Genomic DNA, 23,418 nt, shown 5'->3' on the forward strand with positions numbered 1-23,418 from the left:
TCAGATGAAAATCTCTCTGGGATATCACGTCAGTTTCAATGGAAAACCAGATGCCAGAAGTCTCACTGAACTGGGGCATGTCATGGGGATACACCAATTGCTCTATAATATTATTTTCATTTCTGAGTCCACAATTTCCATTTCGATATCTTCCAGGATCATTGCTTGACACCATACAAAAATAAAGAATAAGTTATATTTTGAACCATAAAGCTCACCTTTAAAACTATAGAATGATGGCAACCGCAGAAGGGTCAGAGTTACTTAACGTCTTTCACAAGGAGAAACATAAGACACATTTCTCAAAATAAACTGCATATCCCTCAGTATACATACACTTGGATTTATATGATTACACCTTCAGGAACCAAAACACAACCATATCTAGTGTCCTTACACAGATAGTCTGCTTCCTTAATATCTTAAGGTAGGATGCAGGAATGTAGAGTTAAGTTAGTAACGTTAGCTTCAGGGTGACTATTACATACAGTATAGAACAGGGCGAGGGTTAGTTAGTCTTTTCGAGCGGAATCATCACAACACCTGGCAACCCGGAATCATCAGAAAACCTGGCAACCTTGACACAAACACACTTTAGTGGGTGAGGGGGTTGGGGAGAAACCCAACGAGCTCTTAGGGCTGGTATCATGGTAGCGTGGTCTAGGGACTCTTTAAATATAGCATTTAAGGAAAATACATATGCAGACCAGTTTAAAGGTTTTCGGGCTATCTGTACTGAAGGCAAGTTGTTTCCTTGGCATCCGACCGCAAGGCGCTACAGAGGGTGGTGCGTACGGCCCAAGCTTCCTGCCATCCAGGACCTCTATACCAGGCGGTGTCAGAGGAAGGCCCTAAAAATTGTCAAAGACTCCAGCCACCCAAGTCACAGACTGTTCTCTCTGCTACCGCACGGCAAGCGGTACCGGAGCGCCAAGTCTGGAACCAACAGGACCCTGAACAGCTTCTACCCCCAAGTCATAAGACTGCTAAATAGTTAGTTAAATAGTTAACCAATAGCTACCCGGACAATCTGCATTGACCCTTTTTTCACTCTTTTGACTCATCACATATGCTGCTGTTACTGTTTATTATCTATTCTGTTGCCTAGTAACTTTACCCCTACCTATATCTACATACAATATCTACCTCCATTACCTCATACCCCTGCACATCGACTCAGTACTGGTACCCCGTGTATATAGCCAAGTTATCATTACTAATTGTGTATTTATTCCTTGTGTTTTTAAGTAAGTAAGCATTTCACTGTTAGTCTACACCTGTTGTTTACGAAGCACAGCTGACGATGCAGTGCTGTTTCTCATGGTTACAGAACAGACAGCTGACGATGCAGTGCTGTTTCTCATGGTTACAGAACAGACAGCTGGCGATGCAGTGCTGTTTCTCATGGTTACAGAACAGACAGCTGGCGATGCAGTGCTGTTTCTCATGGTTACAGAACAGACAGCTGGCGATGCAGTGCTGTTTCTCATGGTTACAGAACAGACAGCTGACGATGCAGTGCTGTTTCTCATGGTTACAGAACAGACAGCTGACGATGCAGTGCTGTTTCTCATGGTTACAGAACAGACAGCTGACGATGCAGTGCTGTTTCTCATGGTTACAGAACAGACAGCTGACGATGCAGTGCTGTTTCTCATGGTTACAGAACAGACAGCTGACGATGCAGTGCTGTTTCTCATGGTTACAGAACAGACAGCTGACGATGCAGTGCTGTTTCTCATGGTTACAGAACAGACAGCTGACGATGCAGTGCTGTTTCTCTTGGTTACAGAACAGACAGCTGACGATGCAGTGCTGTTTCTCATGGTTACAGAACAGACAGCTGACGATGCAGTGCCGTTTCTCATGGTTACAGAACAGACAGCTGGCGATGCAGTGCTGTTTCTCATGGTTACAGAACAGACAGCTGACGATGCAGTGCTGTTTCTCATGGTTACAGAACAGACAGCTGACGATGCAGTGCTGTTTCTCATGGTTACAGAACAGACAGCTGACGATGCAGTGCTGTTTCTCATGGTTACAGAACAGACAGCTGACGATGCAGTGCTGTTTCTCATGGTTACAGAACAGACAGCTGACGATGCAGTGCTGTTTCTCATGGACACAGAACAGACAGCTGACGATGCAGTGCTGTTTCTCATGGTTACAGAACAGACAGCTGGCGATGCAGTGCTGTTTCTCATGGTTACAGAACAGACAGCTGACGATGCAGTGCTGTTTCTCATGGTTACAGAACAGACAGCTGACGATGCAGTGCTGTTTCTCATGGTTACAGAACAGACAGCTGACGATGCAGTGCTGTTTCTCATGGTTACAGAACAGACAGCTGACGATGCAGTGCTGTTTCTCATGGTTACAGAACAGACAGCTGACGATGCAGTGCTGTTTCTCATGGCTACAGAACAGACAGCTGACGATGCAGTGCTGTTTCTCATGGTTACAGAACAGACAGCTGACGATGCAGTGCTGTTTCTCATGGTTACAGAACAGACAGCTGACGATGCAGTGCTGTTTCTCATGGTTACAGAACAGACAGCTGACGATGCAGTGCTGTTTCTCATGGTTACAGAACAGACAGCTGACGATGCAGTGCCGTTTCTCATGGTTACAGAACAGACAGCTGGCGATGCAGTGCTGTTTCTCATGGTTACAGAACAGACAGCTGACGATGCAGTGCTGTTTCTCATGGTTACAGAACAGACAGCTGACGATGCAGTGCTGTTTCTCATGGTTACAGAACAGACAGCTGACGATGCAGTGCTGTTTCTCATGGTTACAGAACAGACAGCTGACGATGCAGTGCTGTTTCTCATGGTTACAGAACAGACAGCTGACGATGCAGTGCTGTTTCTCATGGTTACAGAACAGACAGCTGACGATGCAGTGCTGTTTCTCATGGACACAGAACAGACAGCTGACGATGCAGTGCTGTTTCTCATGGTTACAGAACAGACAGCTGGCGATGCAGTGCTGTTTCTCATGGTTACAGAACAGACAGCTGACGATGCAGTGCTGTTTCTCATGGTTACAGAACAGACAGCTGACGATGCAGTGCTGTTTCTCATGGTTACAGAACAGACAGCTGACGATGCAGTGCTGTTTCTCATGGTTACAGAACAGACAGCTGACGATGCAGTGCTGTTTCTCATGGTTACAGAACAGACAGCTGACGATGCAGTGCTGTTTCTCATGGTTACAGAACAGACAGCTGACGATGCAGTGCTGTTTCTCATGGTTACAGAACAGACAGCTGACGATGCAGTGCTGTTTCTCATGCCAATGCCTACAGTATCACTCCTGCACAATCCCAGAGGAAAGGGGAAGGAAGGATGGAACAGGAAGACAGAGAGAGAGAGAGAGAGGGGGGGGGGAGAGAGAGGGGGGGAGAGAGGGGGAATAGAGAGGGGGGAAGAGAGAGAGAGAGGGAGAGAGAGGGAGAGAGAGAGAGGGAAGAGAGAGAGAGAGGGAAGAGAGAGAGATAGAAGGAAGAGAGAGAGAAAGAGGGGGAAGAGAGAGAGGGTAGAGAGAGCGAGAGGGGGGAGAGAGATGGGGGGGAAGAGAGAGGGGGGAGAGAGAGGGAGAGAGAGGGGGGGAAGAGAGAGAGAGGGGGGGCTGAGAGAGAGAGAGGGGGGAAGAGAGAGAGAGAGGGAGAGCGAGAGAGAGAGGGTAGAGAGAGCGAGAGAGGGTAGAGAGAGAGAAAGGGAAGAGAGAGAGAGAGAGAGGAGGGGGAAGAGAGAGAGAGGGAAGAGAGAGAGAGAGAAAGAGAGGGAAGAGAGAGAGAGGGAAGAGAGAGGGGGAGAGAGAGAGGGAAGAGAGAGAGGGAAGAGAGAGAGAGAGAAAGAGAGGGAAGAGAGAGAGAGGGAAGAGAGAGAGAGGGAGGGAAGAGAGAGAGAGAGAGAGAAGAGAGAGAGAAGAGGAGGGGCTGGGATAAAGCAGAAGTTGAATTTCTGTCAGAGCTTGTGCACATGTAAAATTGGACAATAGAGTAATGTTCTTCTTGAACAAATTATGTTAAAGAGAGAGAGGCAAGAGAAGAGAGAATATTGTGGAAGAGAGAGAGGTCATAGTAGGAGAGGAAGTATGGCGTCTACTCTCTCACAGCCTGGAGGTGAAGTTCTCAGGGAACACTCCTTTAGGGGCTCTCTCTTTATTCCGGATCCAGTCTTCCTCCTTCATCCCCATCAGCCAGCCCTCATCCTGCAACACACACACACACACACACACACACACACACACACAAAACAGTACGGATATACAGGTCACTGCCAAAATAAAGGAAACACCAACATAAAGTGTCTTAATAGGGCGTTAATAGGGCCACCACGAGCCACCAGAACAGCTTCAATGCTTCTCGGCATAGATTCTACAAGTATCTGGAACTATATCGGAGTGATGCGACTCCATTCTTCCACGAGAAATTCCATAATTTTGTGTTTTGTTGATGATGGTAGAAAACGCTGTCTCAGTCGCTGCTCCAGAATCTTCCATAAGTGTTGAATTGGGTTGAGATCTGGTGACTGAGACGGCCATGGCATATGGTTTACATACACTGAGTGCACAAAACATTAGGAACACCTTCCTAATATTGAGTTGCACCCCCTTTTGCCCTCAGAACAGACTCAATTAGTCGGAGCATGGACTCTACAAGGTGTTAAAAGCGTCCCACAGTTGTGTCAAGTTGGCCGGATGTCCTTTGGGTGGTGGACCATTCTTGATCCACACGGGAAACTGTTGAGCGTGAAAAAACCCAGCAGTGTTGCAGTTCTTAACACAAACCAGTGTGCCTGGCACCTACTACCATACCCCGTTCAAAGGCACTTCAATATTTTGTCTTGCCCATTCACCCACTGAATGTCACACACACAATCCATGTCTCAATTGTCTCAATGCTTAAACATCCTTCTTTAACCTGTCTCCTCCCCTTCATCTACACTGATCGAAGTGGATTTAACAGGTGACATTCACCTGGTCAGTATGTCATGGAAAGAGCAGGTGTTCCTAATGTTTTGTACACTCAGTGTAGTTTTCATGCTCATCAAACCATTCAGTGACCACTCGTGCCCTGTGGATGGGGGCATTGTCATCCTATGGGGGCATAGCCATGGTAGCCAAAATAATCGCCCTGCCCAGCATTTTTATACATGGCCCTAAGCATGATGGGATGTTAACTGCTTAATTAACTCAGGAACCACACCTGTGTGGAAATCCCTGCGTTCAATATACTCTGTATCCCTCATTTACTCAAGTGTTTCCTTTATTTTGTCAGTTCCCTGTAAGCAGAGCACAAAGCAGACAGTATCAGCAGTACTTCATCGTTACTCTCTTCCCTCTTGGTTTCTAACACTTCGATGCTTGCAGATCTGAAGGTGTGTAGTGGTGGAGCGTTTCACCATATTGACGGGTTAGGGCCAAGGAGGTGGGTAAAGACGAGATGAAGTGGGCTTGTACTGACCTGTTCTTCCGGGTTGTCGAAGGCCACAACCAGCACTATGTCTCCGGCCTTCATCTCCAGCTCATCGGAGTCGTTAGCTGCATAGTCATGCATGGTGGTCACCTGAACACGATGGAGAAAAAAAATTGTACAATTCAGTTTCATATCATTCCCGCTTGGAAATAATAGATACATGTTAGACTACGTAGCATTCATTCATCATCATCATCATCATCATCCCCGCTCACTTTGAAGAGGAATCCTGGAGGCATCTCTACCGCCTCTGAAGCCCCGTTGGTTGCTGCTACAGCAGGAATCTTGAAAAATAAATGCATCATGTAAATATGTAGTACCCATACATCCACTCATTGACCTTGTGCCTGTGCGGGTGTCAGTAACGTGTGTGATTGAGACAATTAGAGTTCTCCCACCAGACCCGAGCCCGACGGGCCCCGCCATTATCCATCAGGTTAAGAGCCGGGGTAAGGCCTGTTTCTTCCACCGATAACTAGGGTACGGGCAGGGTTCGGGTATCACAAAACTGATCACAAACGTTTTGAAGCTGAGCCATTTTCCTCGTGCTCTGACGCGCAGTACAGTCATATCTGACTAAGATCATAACGTGGTGTCAGAAGTGCTTCAACCTCGTCAAATATAGGACAGATTATTTCACAGAAAATAATACTGTTCCTTGAGTTTTCTCAGAGTTTAGTGATGAAAAGTAGCTAACAGCTAACTGCTCTCTCAGAGCAGCCCAAGCGGAGCCGTTGCTATGGATACTCACAGACTCAGAGCCACCATGAGCAGAGCGCATGCAGAGCGAGCTGGGCGCAGGGAGCGAATAACAGACAGAGAGGAGCAGCTAATGGAGGAAGTTATTTCCGGTTTCGGGCAGGGCCGGGCCTTAAATTTGGCAGCAGCAATCGGGCCTGGTTAGGCTGGGTAGGACCTGAACGTCGCGGGCATGGGAGGGCTTTTCAATGAAGGCCCGTGCGGGGCTCTAAGGACAATCAATCAATTCATAATTGAATCAACTAATCACTCAATCACCAATCACTCAATCAATCTACCAGCCAACCTACCAGCCAATCTACCAGCCAACCTATCAGCCAACCTACCAGCCAACCTATCAATCAACCTAACAGCCAATCTACCAGCCAACCTACCAGCCAACCTACCAGCCAACCTACCAGCCAACCTACCAGCCAGCCTACCAGCCAACCTATCAATCAACCTACCAGCCAACCTATCAATCAACCTAACAGCCAACCTACCAGCCAACCTACCAGCCAGCCTACCAGCCAACCTACCAGCCAACCTACCAGCCAACCTACCAGCCAGCCTACCAGCCAACCTACCAGCCAACCTATCAGCCAACCTACCAGCCAACCTATCAATCAACCTACCAGCCAACCTACCAGCCAACCTACCAGCCAACCTACCAGCCAACCTACCAGCCAGCCTACCAGCCAACCTATCAATCAACCTACCAGCCAACCTATCAATCAACCTAACAGCCAACCTACCAGCCAACCTACCAGCCAGCCTACCAGCCAACCTACCAGCCAACCTACCAGCCAACCTACCAGCCAGCCTACCAGCCAACCTATCAATCAACCTAACAGCCAATCTACCAGCCAACCTACCAGCCAACCTATCAATCAACCTAACAGCCAACCTACCAGCCAACCTATCAATCAACCTAACAGCCAATCTACCAGCCAACCTACCAGCCAACCTACCAGCCAACCTACCAGCCAGCCTACCAGCCAACCTATCAATCAACCTACCAGCCAACCTACCAGCCAACCTACCAGCCAACCTACCAGCCAACCTACCAGCCAGCCTACCAGCCAACCTACCAGCCAACCTACCAGCCAGCCTACCAGCCAACCTACCAGCCAACCTACCAGCCAACCTATCAATCAACCTACCAGCCAACCTATCAATCAACCTAACAGCCAATCTACCAGCCAACCTACCAGCCAACCTATCAATCAACCTAACAGCCAATCTACCAGCCAACCTATCAATCAACCTAACAGCCAATCTACCAGCCAACCTACCAGCCAACCTACCAGCCAATCTACCAGCCAACCTACCAGCCAATCTACCAGCCAACCTATCAATCAACCTAACAGCCAACCTACCAGCCAACCTAACAGCCAACCTACCAGCCAACCTACCAGCCAACCTACCAGCCAATCTACCAGCCAACCTACCAGCCAACCTACCAGCCAACCTACCAGCCAACCTACCAACCAACCTACCAGCCAATCTACCAGCCAACCTACCAGCCAACCTACCAGCCAATCTACCAGCCAACCTACCAGCCAACCTATCAATCAACCTACCAGCCAACCTACCAGCCAACCTACCAGCCAACCTACCAGCCAACCTACTAATCAAGGTGCCACTTACCTCCTCTGGTGCTGTGGCTGTAGGTGTAGGTGCTGCAGCAGCTGATGGGGGTGTGTCAGCCTGTTGGAGAGGGAGAGAGAGGACCACCTATCACAAACAGCACATCATGATGTCACTCAAATACACACCACAGTCTATCAACTATCCCCTGTTCCAGCCAGACAGTGTTACCAGACTGCAGTCTATAAACTGTCCCCTGTTCCAGCCAGACAGTGTTACCAGACTGCAGTCTATAAACTGTCCCCTGTTCCAGCCAGACAGTGTTACCAGACTGCAGTCTATAAACTGTCCCCTGTTCCAGCCAGACAGTGTTACCAGACTGCAGTCTATAAACTGTCCCCTGTTCCAGCCAGACAGTGTTACCAGACTGAAAGACTGAAGGGAGCTGGAGAAACAAGATCCACAGCGCTCTATTTATTTAACCAGGAAGTCCCATTGAGGTCAGAAGACCTGTTTTTCAAAAAGAATACCTGTCACTCTGTCTACTACTACTGGGAAGAACCAGACAGAACCAGACAAGAACCAGACAGAACCAGACAGAACCAGACAGAACCAGAGAGCTCCACCATCATGTAGCTACAACTACAGTATCCTCCATCCTATCCTGCTAGACCACCAGGCCAGTGTTGTAGCCGATGCATCCACCCAGCTCCAGATGCATCCACCCAGCTCCAGATGCATCCACCCAGCTCCAGATGCATCCACCCAGCTCCAGATGCATCCACCCAGCTCCAGATGCATCCACCCAGCTCCAGATGCATCCACCCAGCTCCAGATGCATCCTACTCTTTCCCATCGTACCTGGGGCACCCCATCCTCATCATCCCAGCCAGCAGCCTCAGACTCGGCCGCGGCAGCGGAAGCAGTGGCTGGGGATATGGATGTAGCGTCAGTAACATCCCCCCAGGAGTCTTCCACCCTCACAGGCAGAGAGCCATCGTCATCCCAGCCTGCCGTGGCGGCAGCTATACCGTCATCCCCACAGCCGGCAGCACGCACCGGCAGGGTACCGTCATCATCCCAGCCGGCAGCACGCACCGGCAGGGTACCATCATCATCCCAGCCCTGGGGCTCCTCTGGTGGAGCAGGAGTTTCCTCAGGCTAGGGGGGCGAGGGGCAGGAGGGGGGGAGGGACAATTAAATGGGCACAATGGGGCATGACCATTGGCATTAGGAAACCCATTGGAAGCCATAGAGACCAGGTTTTCCATGGCAATGGGCAGGGGCGAGGGGTAGGGGCGAGGGGTAGGGGGTAGGGGGTAGGGGTAGGAGCGAGGGTATAGAAGGTAGGGGGGTAGGGGCGAGGGAGTAGGGGCAGTTAAATGGGGTACAATGGGCCATAGGATACCATAGGATACCATAGGAAGCCATAGTGACCAAGCAATGGGTCAGGGTTTCCATGGCAATGAGCCAATTATCAGGGATAATATCAATGCAGGAAATGAATAACAATTAATTTAATGAATTCATTAATTGAAAAATAAGTGGGGGATGTGGCAAAAAAAGTGAAAAGACCAATTAGGAAAGATCATTAGGTTTTAGATAATTACGTTTTAGATAATTACGTTTTTTCAATTCAAAGTAGGCTATTGCTATGGAGTTGGCATGATGGCATGATGGCACAAACAGACTGGCATTCAGGCTACCAGGTAACATCTTGCGCTATATCCATACTTTTGTTGTAGGTTCTATTCTTTTTCACAGCTGAGGAGATTATAATTTAGTTAGGACATGAAAGCAAACCTGAAAACCCTGAAAGCACTATTTTGTTATTCTGAGAGTATCATCTAGACAGTTCCTGTTGGAGGGAATCTATGGCCAATATGGAGTATGATGACTGTGCTTACCTCCCACGTGTCCCATGATACCGCCTTCAGGGGGGTAAAAACAGAAAGGGAGGGAGAGAGGGGTAGAGATGCTCAAAACATGGATAAAACACACAAAACTGAGACTGTGTCTGTCTAATCAACCCCATGCACTTGCAATGTCCCACGTCTAAACGAACAGAAATGGTGAAAACGCTAACGAGTCAACTATACACAGTGGTAATGAATCTCTCTCCACGCAGACTGAACTCAGCCAGGCTCTGAGCAAGTATCATACACGTACAGTGGGGAGAACAAGTATTTGATACACTGCCGATTTTGCAGGTTTTCCTACTTACAAAGCATGTAGAGGTCTGTCATTTTTTATCATAGGTACACTTCAACTGTGAGAGAGAATCTAAAACAAAAATCCAGAAAATCACATTGTATGATTTTTAAGTAATTAATTTGCATTTTATTGCATGACATAAGTCTTTGATCACCTACCAACCAGTAAGAATTATGGCTCTCACAGACCTGTTAGTTTTTCTTTAAGAAGCCCTCCTGTTCTCCACTCATTACCTGTATTAACTGCACCTGTTTGAACTCGTTACCTGTATAAAAGACACCTGTCCACACACTCAATCAAACAGACTCCAACCTCACCACAATGGCCAAGACCAGAGAGCTGTGTAAGGACATCAGGGATAAAATTGTAGACCTGCACAAGGCTGGGATGGGCTACAGGACAATAGGCAAGCAGCTTGGTGAGAAGGCAACAACTATTGGCGCAATTATTAGAAAATGGAAGAAGTTCAAGATGGCGGTCAATCACCCTCGGTCTGGGGCTCCATGCAAGATCTCACCTCATGGGGCATCAATGATCATGAGGAAGGTGAGGGATCAGCCCAGAACTACACGGCAGGACCTGGTCAATGACCTGAAGAGAGCTGGGACCACAGTCTCAAAGAAAACCATTAGTAACACACTATGCCATCATGGATTAAAATCCTGCAGCGCACGCAAGGTCCCCCTGCTCAAGCCAGCGCATGTCCAGGCCCGTCTGAAGTTTGCCAATGACCATCTGGATGATCCAGAGGAGGAATGGGAGAAGGTCATGTGGTCTGATGAGACAAAAATATAGGTTTTTGGTCTAAACTCCACTCGCCGTGTTTGGAGGAAGAAGAAGAATGAGTACAACCCCAAAAACAACATCCCAACCATGAAGCATGGAGGTGGAAACATCATTCTTTGTCATTCTGCAAAGGGGACAGGACGACTGCACCGTATTGAGGGGAGGATGGATGGGGCCATGTATCACGATATCTTGGCCAACAACCTCCTTCCCTCAGTAAGAGCATTGAAGATGGGTCGTGGCTGGGTCTTCCAGCATGACAACGACCTGAAACACACAGCCAGGGCAACTAAGGAGTGGCTCCGTAAGAAGCATCTCAAGGTCCTGGAGTGGCCTAGCCAGTCTCCAGACCTGAACCCAATAGAAAATCTTTGGAGGGAGCTGAAAGTCCGTATTGCCCAGTGACAGCCCCGAAACCTGAATGATCTGGAGAAGGTCTGTATGGAGGAGTGGGCCAAAATCCCTGCTGCAGTGTGTGCAAACCTGGTCAAGACCTACAGGAAACGAATGATCTCTGTAATTGCAAACAAAGGTTTCTGTACCAAATATTAAGTTCTGCTTTTCTGATGTATCAAATACTTATGTCATGCAATAAAATGCAAATGAATTACTTAAAAATCATACAATGTGATTTTCTGGATTTTTGTTTCAGATTCCGTCTCTCACAGTTGAAGTGTACCTATGATAAAAATTACAGACCTCTACATGCTCTGTAAGTAAGAAAACCTGCAAAATCGGCAGTGTATCAAATACTTGTTCTCCCCACTGTGTAGGAGCTGATACCAATATGACAGAGCGCCCACTTGACATATTGCCTGCCTGGCCATCTGACAGACCGGGCCAACCCACCTGAGAGGCTGGGGACACGGCTGTGCCACCATGACATGGTGCAGCCAGGGTGGACAGGTCCATGTCCAAAAGGTTGGCCCCAGCAGGGCTGTCAAACTGACAGGGGGAGGGAGGAGACGACAAACAGTTAACAGGAGTGGGATTAGCAAGGGTCACACATTATGTGGAGTTGGGGTCAAGTCGAATTGGAAGGGAGTCAATTCAGGAAGAAAACTGAAATTCCAATTAATTCAATAATTGTTATTTTCAATAACTTGTCAGTAATCTGAAAAGGAGAAGCTATTCATTTATGTCCCCAAAAAGTATATATATTTTATTTTAAATTCAGATAACTTCCTTATTGACCCCAACACTGGTGGATGCTCCCCAATAAAATACCTATCAACAAAATATCAACTCTGTTGATATGCAACAGCTTGCTAGGGTTATGATACAGTAAAGCAGGGGTAGGCAACTAGATTTAGCCGCGGGCCGATTTATGTCTGAGTGGATGGTCGGGGGCCGGAACTTCATTATAATAATTTGCACACTGCAAATGGACCACAACTAAGCCCAAAAAGAGATCGTATTAAAAAAAATAACAATCATTTCCTACCTTGATTACATTGAGATACCATCACATAGGTATCTTTTTTTTTTTTGCAGCAAAACTTGGGAACAGATTTTCTAAATTAAACACATTTTTGGTGAATTCCTGGTGATTTTACAGTCTTTTTATACCAAAAACGACAATCTCAAAAAAATAAACTTGCGGGACGATTTTGGCCCGCGGGCCACCTGTTGCTGACCCCTGCAGTAAGGGTTAGGGTAGGGGTTAGGGTAGGGTCAGGGGTTAGGGTATAGTAAGGGTTAGGGTAGGGGTTAGGGGTTAGGGTAGGGGTTAGGGTAGGATCAGGGTAGAGTAAGGGTTAGGGTACAGTTAGGGTTAGGGTAGAGGTTAGGGTAGAGTAAGGTCAGGGTAGAGTAAAGGTTAGGGTACAGTTAGGGTTAGGGTAGAGTTAGGGTTAGGTTAATAATAATAATATGCCATTTAGCAGACGCTTTTATCCAAAGCGACTTACAGTCATGTGCGCATACATTTTTACGTATGGGTGGTCCTGGGGATCGAACCCACTACCCTGGGCGTTAGAAGCGCCGTGCTCTACCAGCGCCGTGCTCTACCAGCGCCGTGCTCTACCAGCGCCGTGCTCTACCACGGTGCTCTAAGGGTAGCGCGTGCTCTACCAGCGCCGTGCTCTACCAGCGCCGTGCTCTACCAGCGCCGTGCTCTACCAGCGCCGTGCTCTACCAGCTGAGCTACAGAGGTAACAGATAACAGTCCGTGGTAACAGATATGGGTGGTCCCGGGGATCGAACCCACTACCCTGGGCATTACCAGCGCCGTGCTCTACCAGCGCCGTGCTCTACCCGCGCCGTGCTCTACCCGCGCCGTGCTCTACCCGCGCCGTGCTCTACCAGCTGAGCTACAGAGGTAACAGATAACAGTCCGTACCTGTGTTGGGGATGTGATACTGATGTCAGGAGCAGCAGCATCAAACAGGTTAATTATGTTTTCTGGTTTCATGTCCCGACAGGGGCTGGATTCAGGCCGCGGCGGCATCGCTGGTCTCAGCTACATGTAATGATGGAGAGAAAATACAGGTAAAAACATGGGTTAAAACATGGGTTGACTTGACAGCACAAACAGATATAAATGTGTATAAATAGTTTTATCAATGCTCATAAAGGCCAGCATGTGTCTCTCCTGACAGTTGGTAATAGACTAGACAGAGCCAGCATGTGTCTCTCCTGATAGTTGGTAATAGACTAGACAGAGCCAGCATGTGTCTCTCCTGACAGTTGGTAATAGACTAGACAGAGCCAGCATGTGTCTCTCCTGCCAGTTGGTAATAGACTAGACAGAGCCAGCATGTGTCTCTCCTGCCAGTTGGTAATAGACTAGACAGAGCCAGCATGTGTCTCTCCTGATAGTTGGTAATAGACTAGACAGAGCCAGCATGTGTCTCTCCTGATAGTTGGTAATAGACTAGACAGAGCCAGCATGTGTCTCTCCTGATAGTTGGTAATAGACTAGACAGAGCCAGCATGTGTCTCTCCTGACAGTTGGTAATATACTAGACAGAGCCAGCATGTGTCTCTCCTGCCAGTTGGTAATAGACTAGACAGAGCCAGCATGTGTCTCTCCTGCCAGTTGGTAATAGACTAGACAGAGCCAGCATGTGTCTCTCCTGATAGTTGGTAATAGACTAGACAGAGCCAGCATGTGTCTCTCCTGATAGTTGGTAATAGACTAGACAGAGCCAGCATGTGTCTCTCCTGATAGTTGGTAATAGACTAGACAGAGCCAGCATGTGTCTCTCCTGACAGTTGGTAATAGACTAGACAGAGCCAGCATGTGTCTCTCCTGATAGTTGGTAATAGACTAGACAGAGCCAAGTGTCTCTCTGATAGTTGGTAATAGACTGACAAGAGCCAGCATGTGTCTCTCCTGACAGTTGGTAATAGACTAGACAGAGCCAGCATGTGTCTCTCCTGACAGTTGGTAATAGACTAGACAGAGCCAGCATGTGTCTCTCCTGACAGTTGGTAATAGACTAGACAGAGCCAGCATGTGTCTCTCCTGACAGTTGGTAATAGACTAGACAGAGCCAGCATGTGTCTCTCCTGACAGTTGGTAATAGACTAGACAGAGCCAGCATGTGTCTCTCCTGACAGTTGGTAATAGACTAGACAGAGCCAGCATGTGTCTCTCCTGACAGTTGGTAATAGACTAGACAGAGCCAGCATGTGTCTCTCCTGACAGTTGGTAATAGACTAGACAGAGCCAGCATGTGTCTCTCCTGACAGTTGGTAATAGACTAGACAGAGCCAGCATGTGTCTCTCCTGACAGTTGGTAATAGACTAGACAGAGCCAGCATGTGTCTCTCCTGACAGTTGGTAATAGACTAGACAGAGCCAGCATGTGTCTCTCCTGACAGTTGGTAATAGACTAGACAGAGCCAGCATGTGTCTCTCCTGACAGTTGGTAATAGACTAGACAGAGCCAGCATGTGTCTCTCCTGACAGTTGGTAATAGAGTAGACAGAGCCAGCATGTGTCTCTCCTGACAGTTGGTAATAGACTAGACAGAGCCAGCATGTGTCTCTCCTGACAGTTGGTAATAGACTAGACAGAGCCAGCATGTGTCTCTCCTGACAGTTGGTAATAGACTAGACAGAGCCAGCATGTGTCTCTCCTGATAGTTGGTAATAGACTAGACAGAGCCAGCATGTGTCTCTCCTGACAGTTGGTAATAGACTAGACAGAGCCAGCATGTGTCTCTCCTGACAGTTGGTAATAGACTAGACAGAGCCAGCATGTGTCTCTCCTGACAGTTGGTAATAGACTAGACAGAGCCAGCATGTGTCTCTCCTGACAGTTGGTAATAGACAGAGCCAGCATGTGTCTCTCCTGACAGTTGGTAATAGACTAGACAGAGCCAGCATGTGTCTCTCCTGATAGTTGGTAATGGACTAGACAGAGCCAGCATGTGTCTCTCCTGACAGTTGGTAATAGACTAGACAGAGCCAGCATGTGTCTCTCCTGACAGTTGGTAATAGACTAGACAGAGCCAGCATGTGTCTCTCCTGACAGTTGGTAATAGACTAGACAGAGCCAGCATGTGTCTCTCCTGACAGTTGGTAATAGACTAGACAGAGCCAGCATGTGTCTCTCCTGACAGTTGGTAATAGACTAGACAGAGCCAGCATGTGTCTCTCCTGACAGTTGGTAATAGACTAGACAGAGCCAGCATGTGTCTCTCCTGACAGTTGGTAATAGACTAGACAGAGCCAGCATGTGTCTCTCCTGACAGTTGGTAATAGACTAGACAGAGCCAGCATGTGTCTCTCCTGACAGTTGGTAATAGACTAGACAGAGCCAGCATGTGTCTCTCCTGACAGTTGGTAATAGACTAGACAGAGCCAGCATGTGTCTCTCCTGACAGTTGGTAATAGACTAGACAGAGCCAGCATGTGTCTCTCCTGACAGTTGGTAATAGACTAGACAGAGCCAGCATGTGTCTCTCCTGACAGTTGGTAATAGACTAGACAGAGCCAGCATGTGTCTCTCCTGACAGTTGGTAATAGACTAGACAGAGCCAGCATGTGTCTCTCCTGACAGTTGGTAATAGACTAGACAGAGCCAGCATGTGTCTCTCCTGACAGTTGGTAATAGACTAGACAGAGCCAGCATGTGTCTCTCCTGACAGTTGGTAATAGACTAGACAGAGCCAGCATGTGTCTCTCCTGACAGTTGGTAATAGACTAGACAGAGCCAGCATGTGTCTCTCCTGACAGTTGGTAATAGACTAGACAGAGCCAGCATGTGTCTCTCCTGACAGTTGGTAATAGACTAGACAGAGCCAGCATGTGTCTCTCCTGACAGTTGGTAATAGACTAGACAGAGCCAGCATGTGTCTCTCCTGACAGTTGGTAATAGACTAGACAGAGCCAGCATGTGTCTCTCCTGACAGTTGGTAATAGACTAGACAGAGCCAGCATGTGTCTCTCCTGACAGTTGGTAATAGACTAGACAGAGCCAGCATGTGTCTCTCCTGACAGTTGGTAATAGACTAGACAGAGCCAGCATGTGTCTCTCCTGACAGTTGGTAATAGACTAGACAGAGCCAGCATGTGTCTCTCCTGACAGTTGGTAATAGACTAGACAGAGCCAGCATGTGTCTCTCCTGACAGTTGGTAATAGACTAGACAGAGCCAGCATGTGTCTCTCCTGATAGTTGGTAATAGACTAGACAGAGCCAGCATGTGTCTCTCCTGACAGTTGGTAATAGACTAGACAGAGCCAGCATGTGTCTCTCCTGACAGTTGGTAATAGACTAGACAGAGCCAGCATGTGTCTCTCCTGACAGTTGGTAATAGACTAGACAGAGCCAGCATGTGTCTCTCCTGACAGTTGGTAATAGACTAGACAGAGCCAGCATGTGTCTCTCCTGACAGTTGGTAATAGACTAGACAGAGCCAGCATGTGTCTCTCCTGACAGTTGGTAATAGACTAGACAGAGCCAGCATGTGTCTCTCCTGACAGTTGGTAATAGACTAGACAGAGCCAGCATGTGTCTCTCCTGACAGTTGGTAATAGACTAGACAGAGCCAGCATGTGTCTCTCCTGACAGTTGGTAATAGACTAGACAGAGCCAGCATGTGTCTCTCCTGACAGTTGGTAATAGACTAGACAGAGCCAGCATGTGTCTCTCCTGACAGTTGGTAATAGACTAGACAGAGCCAGCATGTGTCTCTCCTGACAGTTGGTAATAGACTAGACAGAGCCAGCATGTGTCTCTCCTGACAGTTGGTAATAGACTAGACAGAGCCAGCATGTGTCTCTCCTGACAGTTGGTAATAGACTAGACAGAGCCAGCATGTGTCTCTCCTGACAGTTGGTAATAGACTAGACAGAGCCAGCATGTGTCTCTCCTGACAGTTGGTAATAGACTAGACAGAGCCAGCATGTGTCTCTCCTGACAGTTGGTAATAGACTAGACAGAGCCAGCATGTGTCTCTCCTGACAGTTGGTAATAGACTAGACAGAGCCAGCATGTGTCTCTCCTGACAGTTGGTAATAGACTAGACAGAGCCAGCATGTGTCTCTCCCTGACAGTTGGTAATAGACTAGACAGAGCCAGCATGTGTCTCTCCTGACAGTTGGTAATAGACTAGACAGAGCCAGCATGTGTCTCTCCTGATAGTTGGTAATAGACTAGACAGAGCCAGCATGTGTCTCTCCTGACAGTTGGTAATAGACTAGACAGAGCCAGCATGTGTCTCTCCTGACAGTTGGTAATAGAGCTAGACAGAGCCAGCATGTGTCTCTCCTGACAGTTGGTAATAGACTAGACAGAGCCAGCATGTGTCTCTCCTGACAGTTGGTAATAGACTAGACAGAGCCAGCATGTGTCTCTCCTGACAGTTGGTAATAGACTAGACAGAGCCAGCATGTGTCTCTCCTGACAGTTGGTAATAGACTAGACAGAGCCAGCATGTGTCTCTCCTGACAGTTGGTAATAGACTAGACAGAGCCAGCATGTGTCTCTCCTGACAGTTGGTAATAGACTAGACAGAGCCAGCATGTGTCTCTCCTGACAGTTGGTAATAGACTAGACAGAGCCAGCATGTGTCTCTCCTGACAGTTGGTAATAGACTAGACAGAGCCAGCATGTGTCTCTCCTGACAGTTGGTAATAGACTAGACAGAGCCAGCATGTGTCTCTCCTGACAGTTGGTAATAGACTAGACAGAGCCAGCATGTGTCTCTCCTGATAGTTGGTAATAGACTAGACAGAGCCAGCATGTGTCTCTCCTGACAGTTGGTAATAGACTAGACAGAGCCAGCATGTGTCTCTCCTGACAGTTGGTAATAGACTAGACAGAGCCAGCATGTGTCTCTCCTGACAGTTGGTAATAGACTAGACAGAGCCAGCATGTGTCTCTCCTGACAGTTGGTAATAGACTAGACAGAGCCAGCATGTGTCTCTCCTGACAGTTGGTAATAGACTAGACAGAGCCAGCATGTGTCTCTCCTGACAGTTGGTAATAGACTAGACAGAGCCAGCATGTGTCTCTCCTGACAGTTGGTAATAGACTAGACAGAGCCAGCATGTGTCTCTCCTGACAGTTGGTAATAGACTAGACAGAGCCAGCATGTGTCTCTCCTGACAGTTGGTAATAGACTAGACAGAGCCAGCATGTGTCTCTCCTGATAGTTGGTAATAGACTAGACAGAGCCAGCATGTGTCTCTCCTGACAGTTGGTAATAGACTAGACAGAGCCAGCATGTGTCTCTCCTGACAGTTGGTAATAGACTAGACAGAGCCAGCATGTGTCTCTCCTGACAGTTGGTAATAGACTAGACAGAGCCAGCATGTGTCTCTCCTGACAGTTGGTAATAGACTAGACAGAGCCAGCATGTGTCTCTCCTGACAGTTGGTAATAGACTAGACAGAGCCAGCATGTGTCTCTCCTGACAGTTGGTAATAGACTAGACAGAGCCAGCAGTGTCTCTCCTGACAGTTGGTAATAGACTAGACAGAGCCAGCATGTGTCTCTCCTGACAGTTGGTAATAGACTAGACAGAGCCAGCATGTGTCTCTCCTGATAGTTGGTAATAGACTAGACAGAGCCAGCATGTGTCTCTCCTGACAGTTGGTAATAGACTAGACAGAGCCAGCATGTGTCTCTCCTGACAGTTGGTAATAGACTAGACAGAGCCAGCATGTGTCTCTCCTGACAGTTGGTAATAGACTAGACAGAGCCAGCATGTGTCTCTCCTGACAGTTGGTAATAGACTAGACAGAGCCAGCATGTGTCTCTCCTGACAGTTGGTAATAGACTAGACAGAGCCAGCATGTGTCTCTCCTGACAGTTGGTAATAGACTAGACAGAGCCAGCATGTGTCTCTCCTGACAGTTGGTAATAGACTAGACAGAGCCAGCATGTGTCTCTCCTGACAGTTGGTAATAGACTAGACAGAGCCAGCATGTGTCTCTCCTGACAGTTGGTAATAGACTAGACAGAGCCAGCATGTGTCTCTCCTGACAGTTGGTAATAGACTAGACAGAGCCAGCATGTGTCTCTCCTGACAGTTGGTAATAGACTAGACAGAGCCAGCATGTGTCTCTCCTGATAGTTGGTAATAGACTAGACAGAGCCAGCATGTGTCTCTCCTGACAGTTGGTAATAGACTAGACAGAGCCAGCATGTGTCTCTCCTGACAGTTGGTAATAGACTAGACAGAGCCAGCATGTGTCTCTCCTGACAGTTGGTAATAGACTAGACAGAGCCAGCATGTGTCTCTCCTGACAGTTGGTAATAGACTAGACAGAGCCAGCATGTGTCTCTCCTGACAGTTGGTAATAGACTAGACAGAGCCAGCATGTGTCTCTCCTGATAGTTGGTAATAGACTAGACAGAGCCAGCATGTGTCTCTCCTGACAGTTGGTAATAGACTAGACAGAGCCAGCATGTGTCTCTCCTGACAGTTGGTAATAGACTAGACAGAGCCAGCATGTGTCTCTCCTGACAGTTGGTAATAGACTAGACAGAGCCAGCATGTGTCTCTCCTGATAGTTGGTAATAGACTAGACAGAGCCAGCATGTGTCTCTCCTGACAGTTGGTAATAGACTAGACAGAGCCAGCATGTGTCTCTCCTGACAGTTGGTAATAGACTAGACAGAGCCAGCATGTGTCTCTCCTGACAGTTGGTAATAGACTAGACAGAGCCAGCATGTGTCTCTCCTGACAGTTGGTAATAGACTAGACAGAGCCAGCATGTGTCTCTCCTGACAGTTGGTAATAGACTGGACAGAGCCAGCATGTGTCTCTCCTGATAGTTGGTAATAGACTAGACAGAGCCAGCATGTGTCTCTCCTGACAGTTGGTAATAGACTAGACAGAGCCAGCATGTGTCTCTCCTGACAGTTGGTAATAGACTAGACAGAGCCAGCATGTGTCTCTCCTGACAGTTGGTAATAGACTAGACAGAGCCAGCATGTGTCTCTCCTGACAGTTGGTAATAGACTAGACAGAGCCAGCATGTGTCTCTCCTGACAGTTGGTAATAGACTAGACAGAGCCAGCATGTGTCTCTCCTGACAGTTGGTAATAGACTAGACAGAGCCAGCATGTGTCTCTCCTGACAGTTGGTAATAGACTAGACAGAGCCAGCATGTGTCTCTCCTGACAGTTGGTAATAGACTAGACAGAGCCAGCATGTGTCTCTCCTGATAGTTGGTAATAGACTAGACAGAGCCAGCATGTGTCTCTCCTGACAGTTGGTAATAGACTAGACAGAGCCAGCATGTGTCTCTCCTGACAGTTGGTAATAGACTAGACAGAGCCAGCATGTGTCTCTCCTGACAGTTGGTAATAGACTAGACAGAGCCAGCATGTGTCTCTCCTGACAGTTGGTAATAGACTAGACAGAGCCAGCATGTGTCTCTCCTGACAGTTGGTAATAGACTAGACAGAGCCAGCATGTGTCTCTCCTGACAGTTGGTAATAGACTAGACAGGCGAGTGTCTCTCGACAGTTGGTAATAGACTAGACAGAGCCAGCATGTGTCTCTCCTGACAGTTGGTAATAGACTAGACAGAGCCAGCATGTGTCTCTCCTGACAGTTGGTAATAGACTAGACAGAGCCAGCATGTGTCTCTCCTGACAGTTGGTAATAGACTAGACAGAGCCAGCATGTGTCTCTCCTGACAGTTGGTAATAGACTAGACAGAGCCAGCATGTGTCTCTCCTGACAGTTGGTAATAGACTAGACAGAGCCAGCATGTGTCTCTCCTGACAGTTGGTAATAGACTAGACAGAGCCAGCATGTGTCTCTCCTGACAGTTGGTAATAGACTAGACAGAGCCAGCATGTGTCTCTCCTGACAGTTGGTAATAGACTAGACAGAGCCAGCATGTGTCTCTCCTGACAGTTGGTAATAGACTAGACAGAGCCAGCATGTGTCTCTCCTGACAGTTGGTAATAGACTAGACAGAGCCAGCATGTGTCTCTCCTGACAGTTGGTAATAGACTAGACAGAGCCAGCATGTGTCTCTCCTGACAGTTGGTAATAGACTAGACAGAGCCAGCATGTGTCTCTCCTGATAGTTGGTAATAGACTAGACAGAGCCAGCATGTGTCTCTCCTGACAGTTGGTAATAGACTAGACAGAGCCAGCATGTGTCTCTCCTGACAGTTGGTAATAGACTAGACAGAGCCAGCATGTGTCTCTCTGACAGTTGGTAATAGACTAGACAGAGCCAGCATGTGTCTCTCCTGATAGTTGGTAATAGACTAGACAGAGCCAGCATGTGTCTCTCCTGACAGTTGGTAATAGACTAGACAGAGCCAGCATGTGTCTCTCCTGACAGTTGGTAATAGACTAGACAGAGCCAGCATGTGTCTCTCCTGACAGTTGGTAATAGACTAGACAGAGCCAGCATGTGTCTCTCCTGACAGTTGGTAATAGACTAGACAGAGCCAGCATGTGTCTCTCCTGACAGTTGGTAATAGACTAGACAGAGCCAGCATGTGTCTCTCCTGACAGTTGGTAATAGACTAGACAGAGCCAGCATGTGTCTCTCCTGACAGTTGGTAATAGACTAGACAGAGCCAGCATGTGTCTCTCCTGACAGTTGGTAATAGACTAGACAGAGCCAGCATGTGTCTCTCCTGACAGTTGGTAATAGACTAGACAGAGCCAGCATGTGTCTCTCCTGACAGTTGGTAATAGACTAGACAGAGCCAGCATGTGTCTCTCCTGACAGTTGGTAATAGACTAGACAGAGCCAGCATGTGTCTCTCCTGACAGTTGGTAATAGACTAGACAGAGCCAGCATGTGTCTCTCCTGACAGTTGGTAATAGACTAGACAGAGCCAGCATGTGTCTCTCCTGACAGTTGGTAATAGACTAGACAGAGCCAGCATGTGTCTCTCCTGACAGTTGGTAATAGACTAGACAGAGCCAGCATGTGTCTCTCCTGACAGTTGGTAATAGACTAGACAGAGCCAGCATGTGTCTCTCCTGACAGTTGGTAATAGACTAGACAGAGCCAGCATGTGTCTCTCCTGACAGTTGGTAATAGACTAGACAGAGCCAGCATGTGTCTCTCCTGACAGTTGGTAATAGACTAGACAGAGCCAGCATGTGTCTCTCCTGACAGTTGGTAATAGACTAGACAGAGCCAGCATGTGTCTCTCCTGATAGTTGGTAATAGACTAGACAGAGCCAGCATGTGTCTCTCCTGACAGTTGGTAATAGACTAGACAGAGCCAGCATGTGTCTCTCCTGACAGTTGGTAATAGACTAGACAGAGCCAGCATGTGTCTCTCCTGACAGTTGGTAATAGACTAGACAGAGCCAGCATGTGTCTCTCCTGATAGTTGGTAATAGACTAGACAGAGCCAGCATGTGTCTCTCCTGACAGTTGGTAATAGACTAGACAGAGCCAGCATGTGTCTCTCCTGACAGTTGGTAATAGACTAGACAGAGCCAGCATGTGTCTCTCCTGACAGTTGGTAATAGACTAGACAGAGCCAGCATGTGTCTCTCCTGACAGTTGGTAATAGACTGAGACAGAGCCAGCATGTGTCTCTCCTGACAGTTGGTAATAGACTAGACAGAGCCAGCATGTGTCTCTCCTGATAGTTGGTAATAGACTAGACAGAGCCAGCATGTGTCTCTCCTGACAGTTGGTAATAGACTAGACAGAGCCAGCATGTGTCTCTCCTGACAGTTGGTAATAGACTAGACAGAGCCAGCATGTGTCTCTCCTGACAGTTGGTAATAGACTAGACAGAGCCAGCATGTGTCTCTCCTGACAGTTGGTAATAGACTAGACAGAGCCAGCATGTGTCTCTCCTGACAGTTGGTAATAGACTAGACAGAGCCAGCATGTGTCTCTCCTGACAGTTGGTAATAGACTAGACAGAGCCAGCATGTGTCTCTCCTGACAGTTGGTAATAGACTAGACAGAGCCAGCATGTGTCTCTCCTGACAGTTGGTAATAGACTAGACAGAGCCAGCATGTGTCTCTCCTGACAGTTGGTAATAGACTAGACAGAGCCAGCATGTGTCTCTCCTGACAGTTGGTAATAGACTAGACAGAGCCAGCATGTGTCTCTCCTGACAGTTGGTAATAGACTAGACAGAGCCAGCATGTGTCTCTCCTGACAGTTGGTAATAGACTAGACAGAGCCAGCATGTGT

The 23,418-nt window shown here is 47.8% G+C and overlaps 1 protein-coding gene across 2 annotated transcripts in view; it reads right to left on the reverse strand.

Annotated features, from left to right (window-relative positions):
• Positions 1-3,870: 3,870 nt before the first annotated feature.
• The window catches only part of LOC121536442 (myc box-dependent-interacting protein 1), a 49,741-nt gene continuing 30,193 nt past the window's right edge, over positions 3,871-23,418 (reverse strand). Inside the window, exons 12-19 of one of the 2 annotated variants that reach the window (XM_041843704.2) lie at positions 13,155-13,274; positions 11,663-11,758; positions 9,721-9,744; positions 8,675-8,974; positions 7,874-7,933; positions 5,701-5,769; positions 5,474-5,575; positions 3,871-4,218 (exon numbers count right to left, since the gene is read on the reverse strand). In XM_041843704.2, the coding sequence (XP_041699638.2) occupies positions 4,117-4,218; positions 5,474-5,575; positions 5,701-5,769; positions 7,874-7,933; positions 8,675-8,974; positions 9,721-9,744; positions 11,663-11,758; positions 13,155-13,274 (873 nt within the window). In that variant the 3' untranslated portion in view covers positions 3,871-4,116. The remainder of the gene's footprint in view (positions 4,219-5,473; positions 5,576-5,700; positions 5,770-7,873; positions 7,934-8,674; positions 8,975-9,720; positions 9,745-11,662; positions 11,759-13,154; positions 13,275-23,418) is intronic. The other variant, XM_041843705.2, reaches the window with a different exon arrangement.

Source organism: Coregonus clupeaformis, chromosome 23 (assembly GCF_020615455.1).
Source record: "Coregonus clupeaformis isolate EN_2021a chromosome 23, ASM2061545v1, whole genome shotgun sequence".
Taxonomy (NCBI): Eukaryota; Metazoa; Chordata; class Actinopteri; order Salmoniformes; family Salmonidae; genus Coregonus; species Coregonus clupeaformis.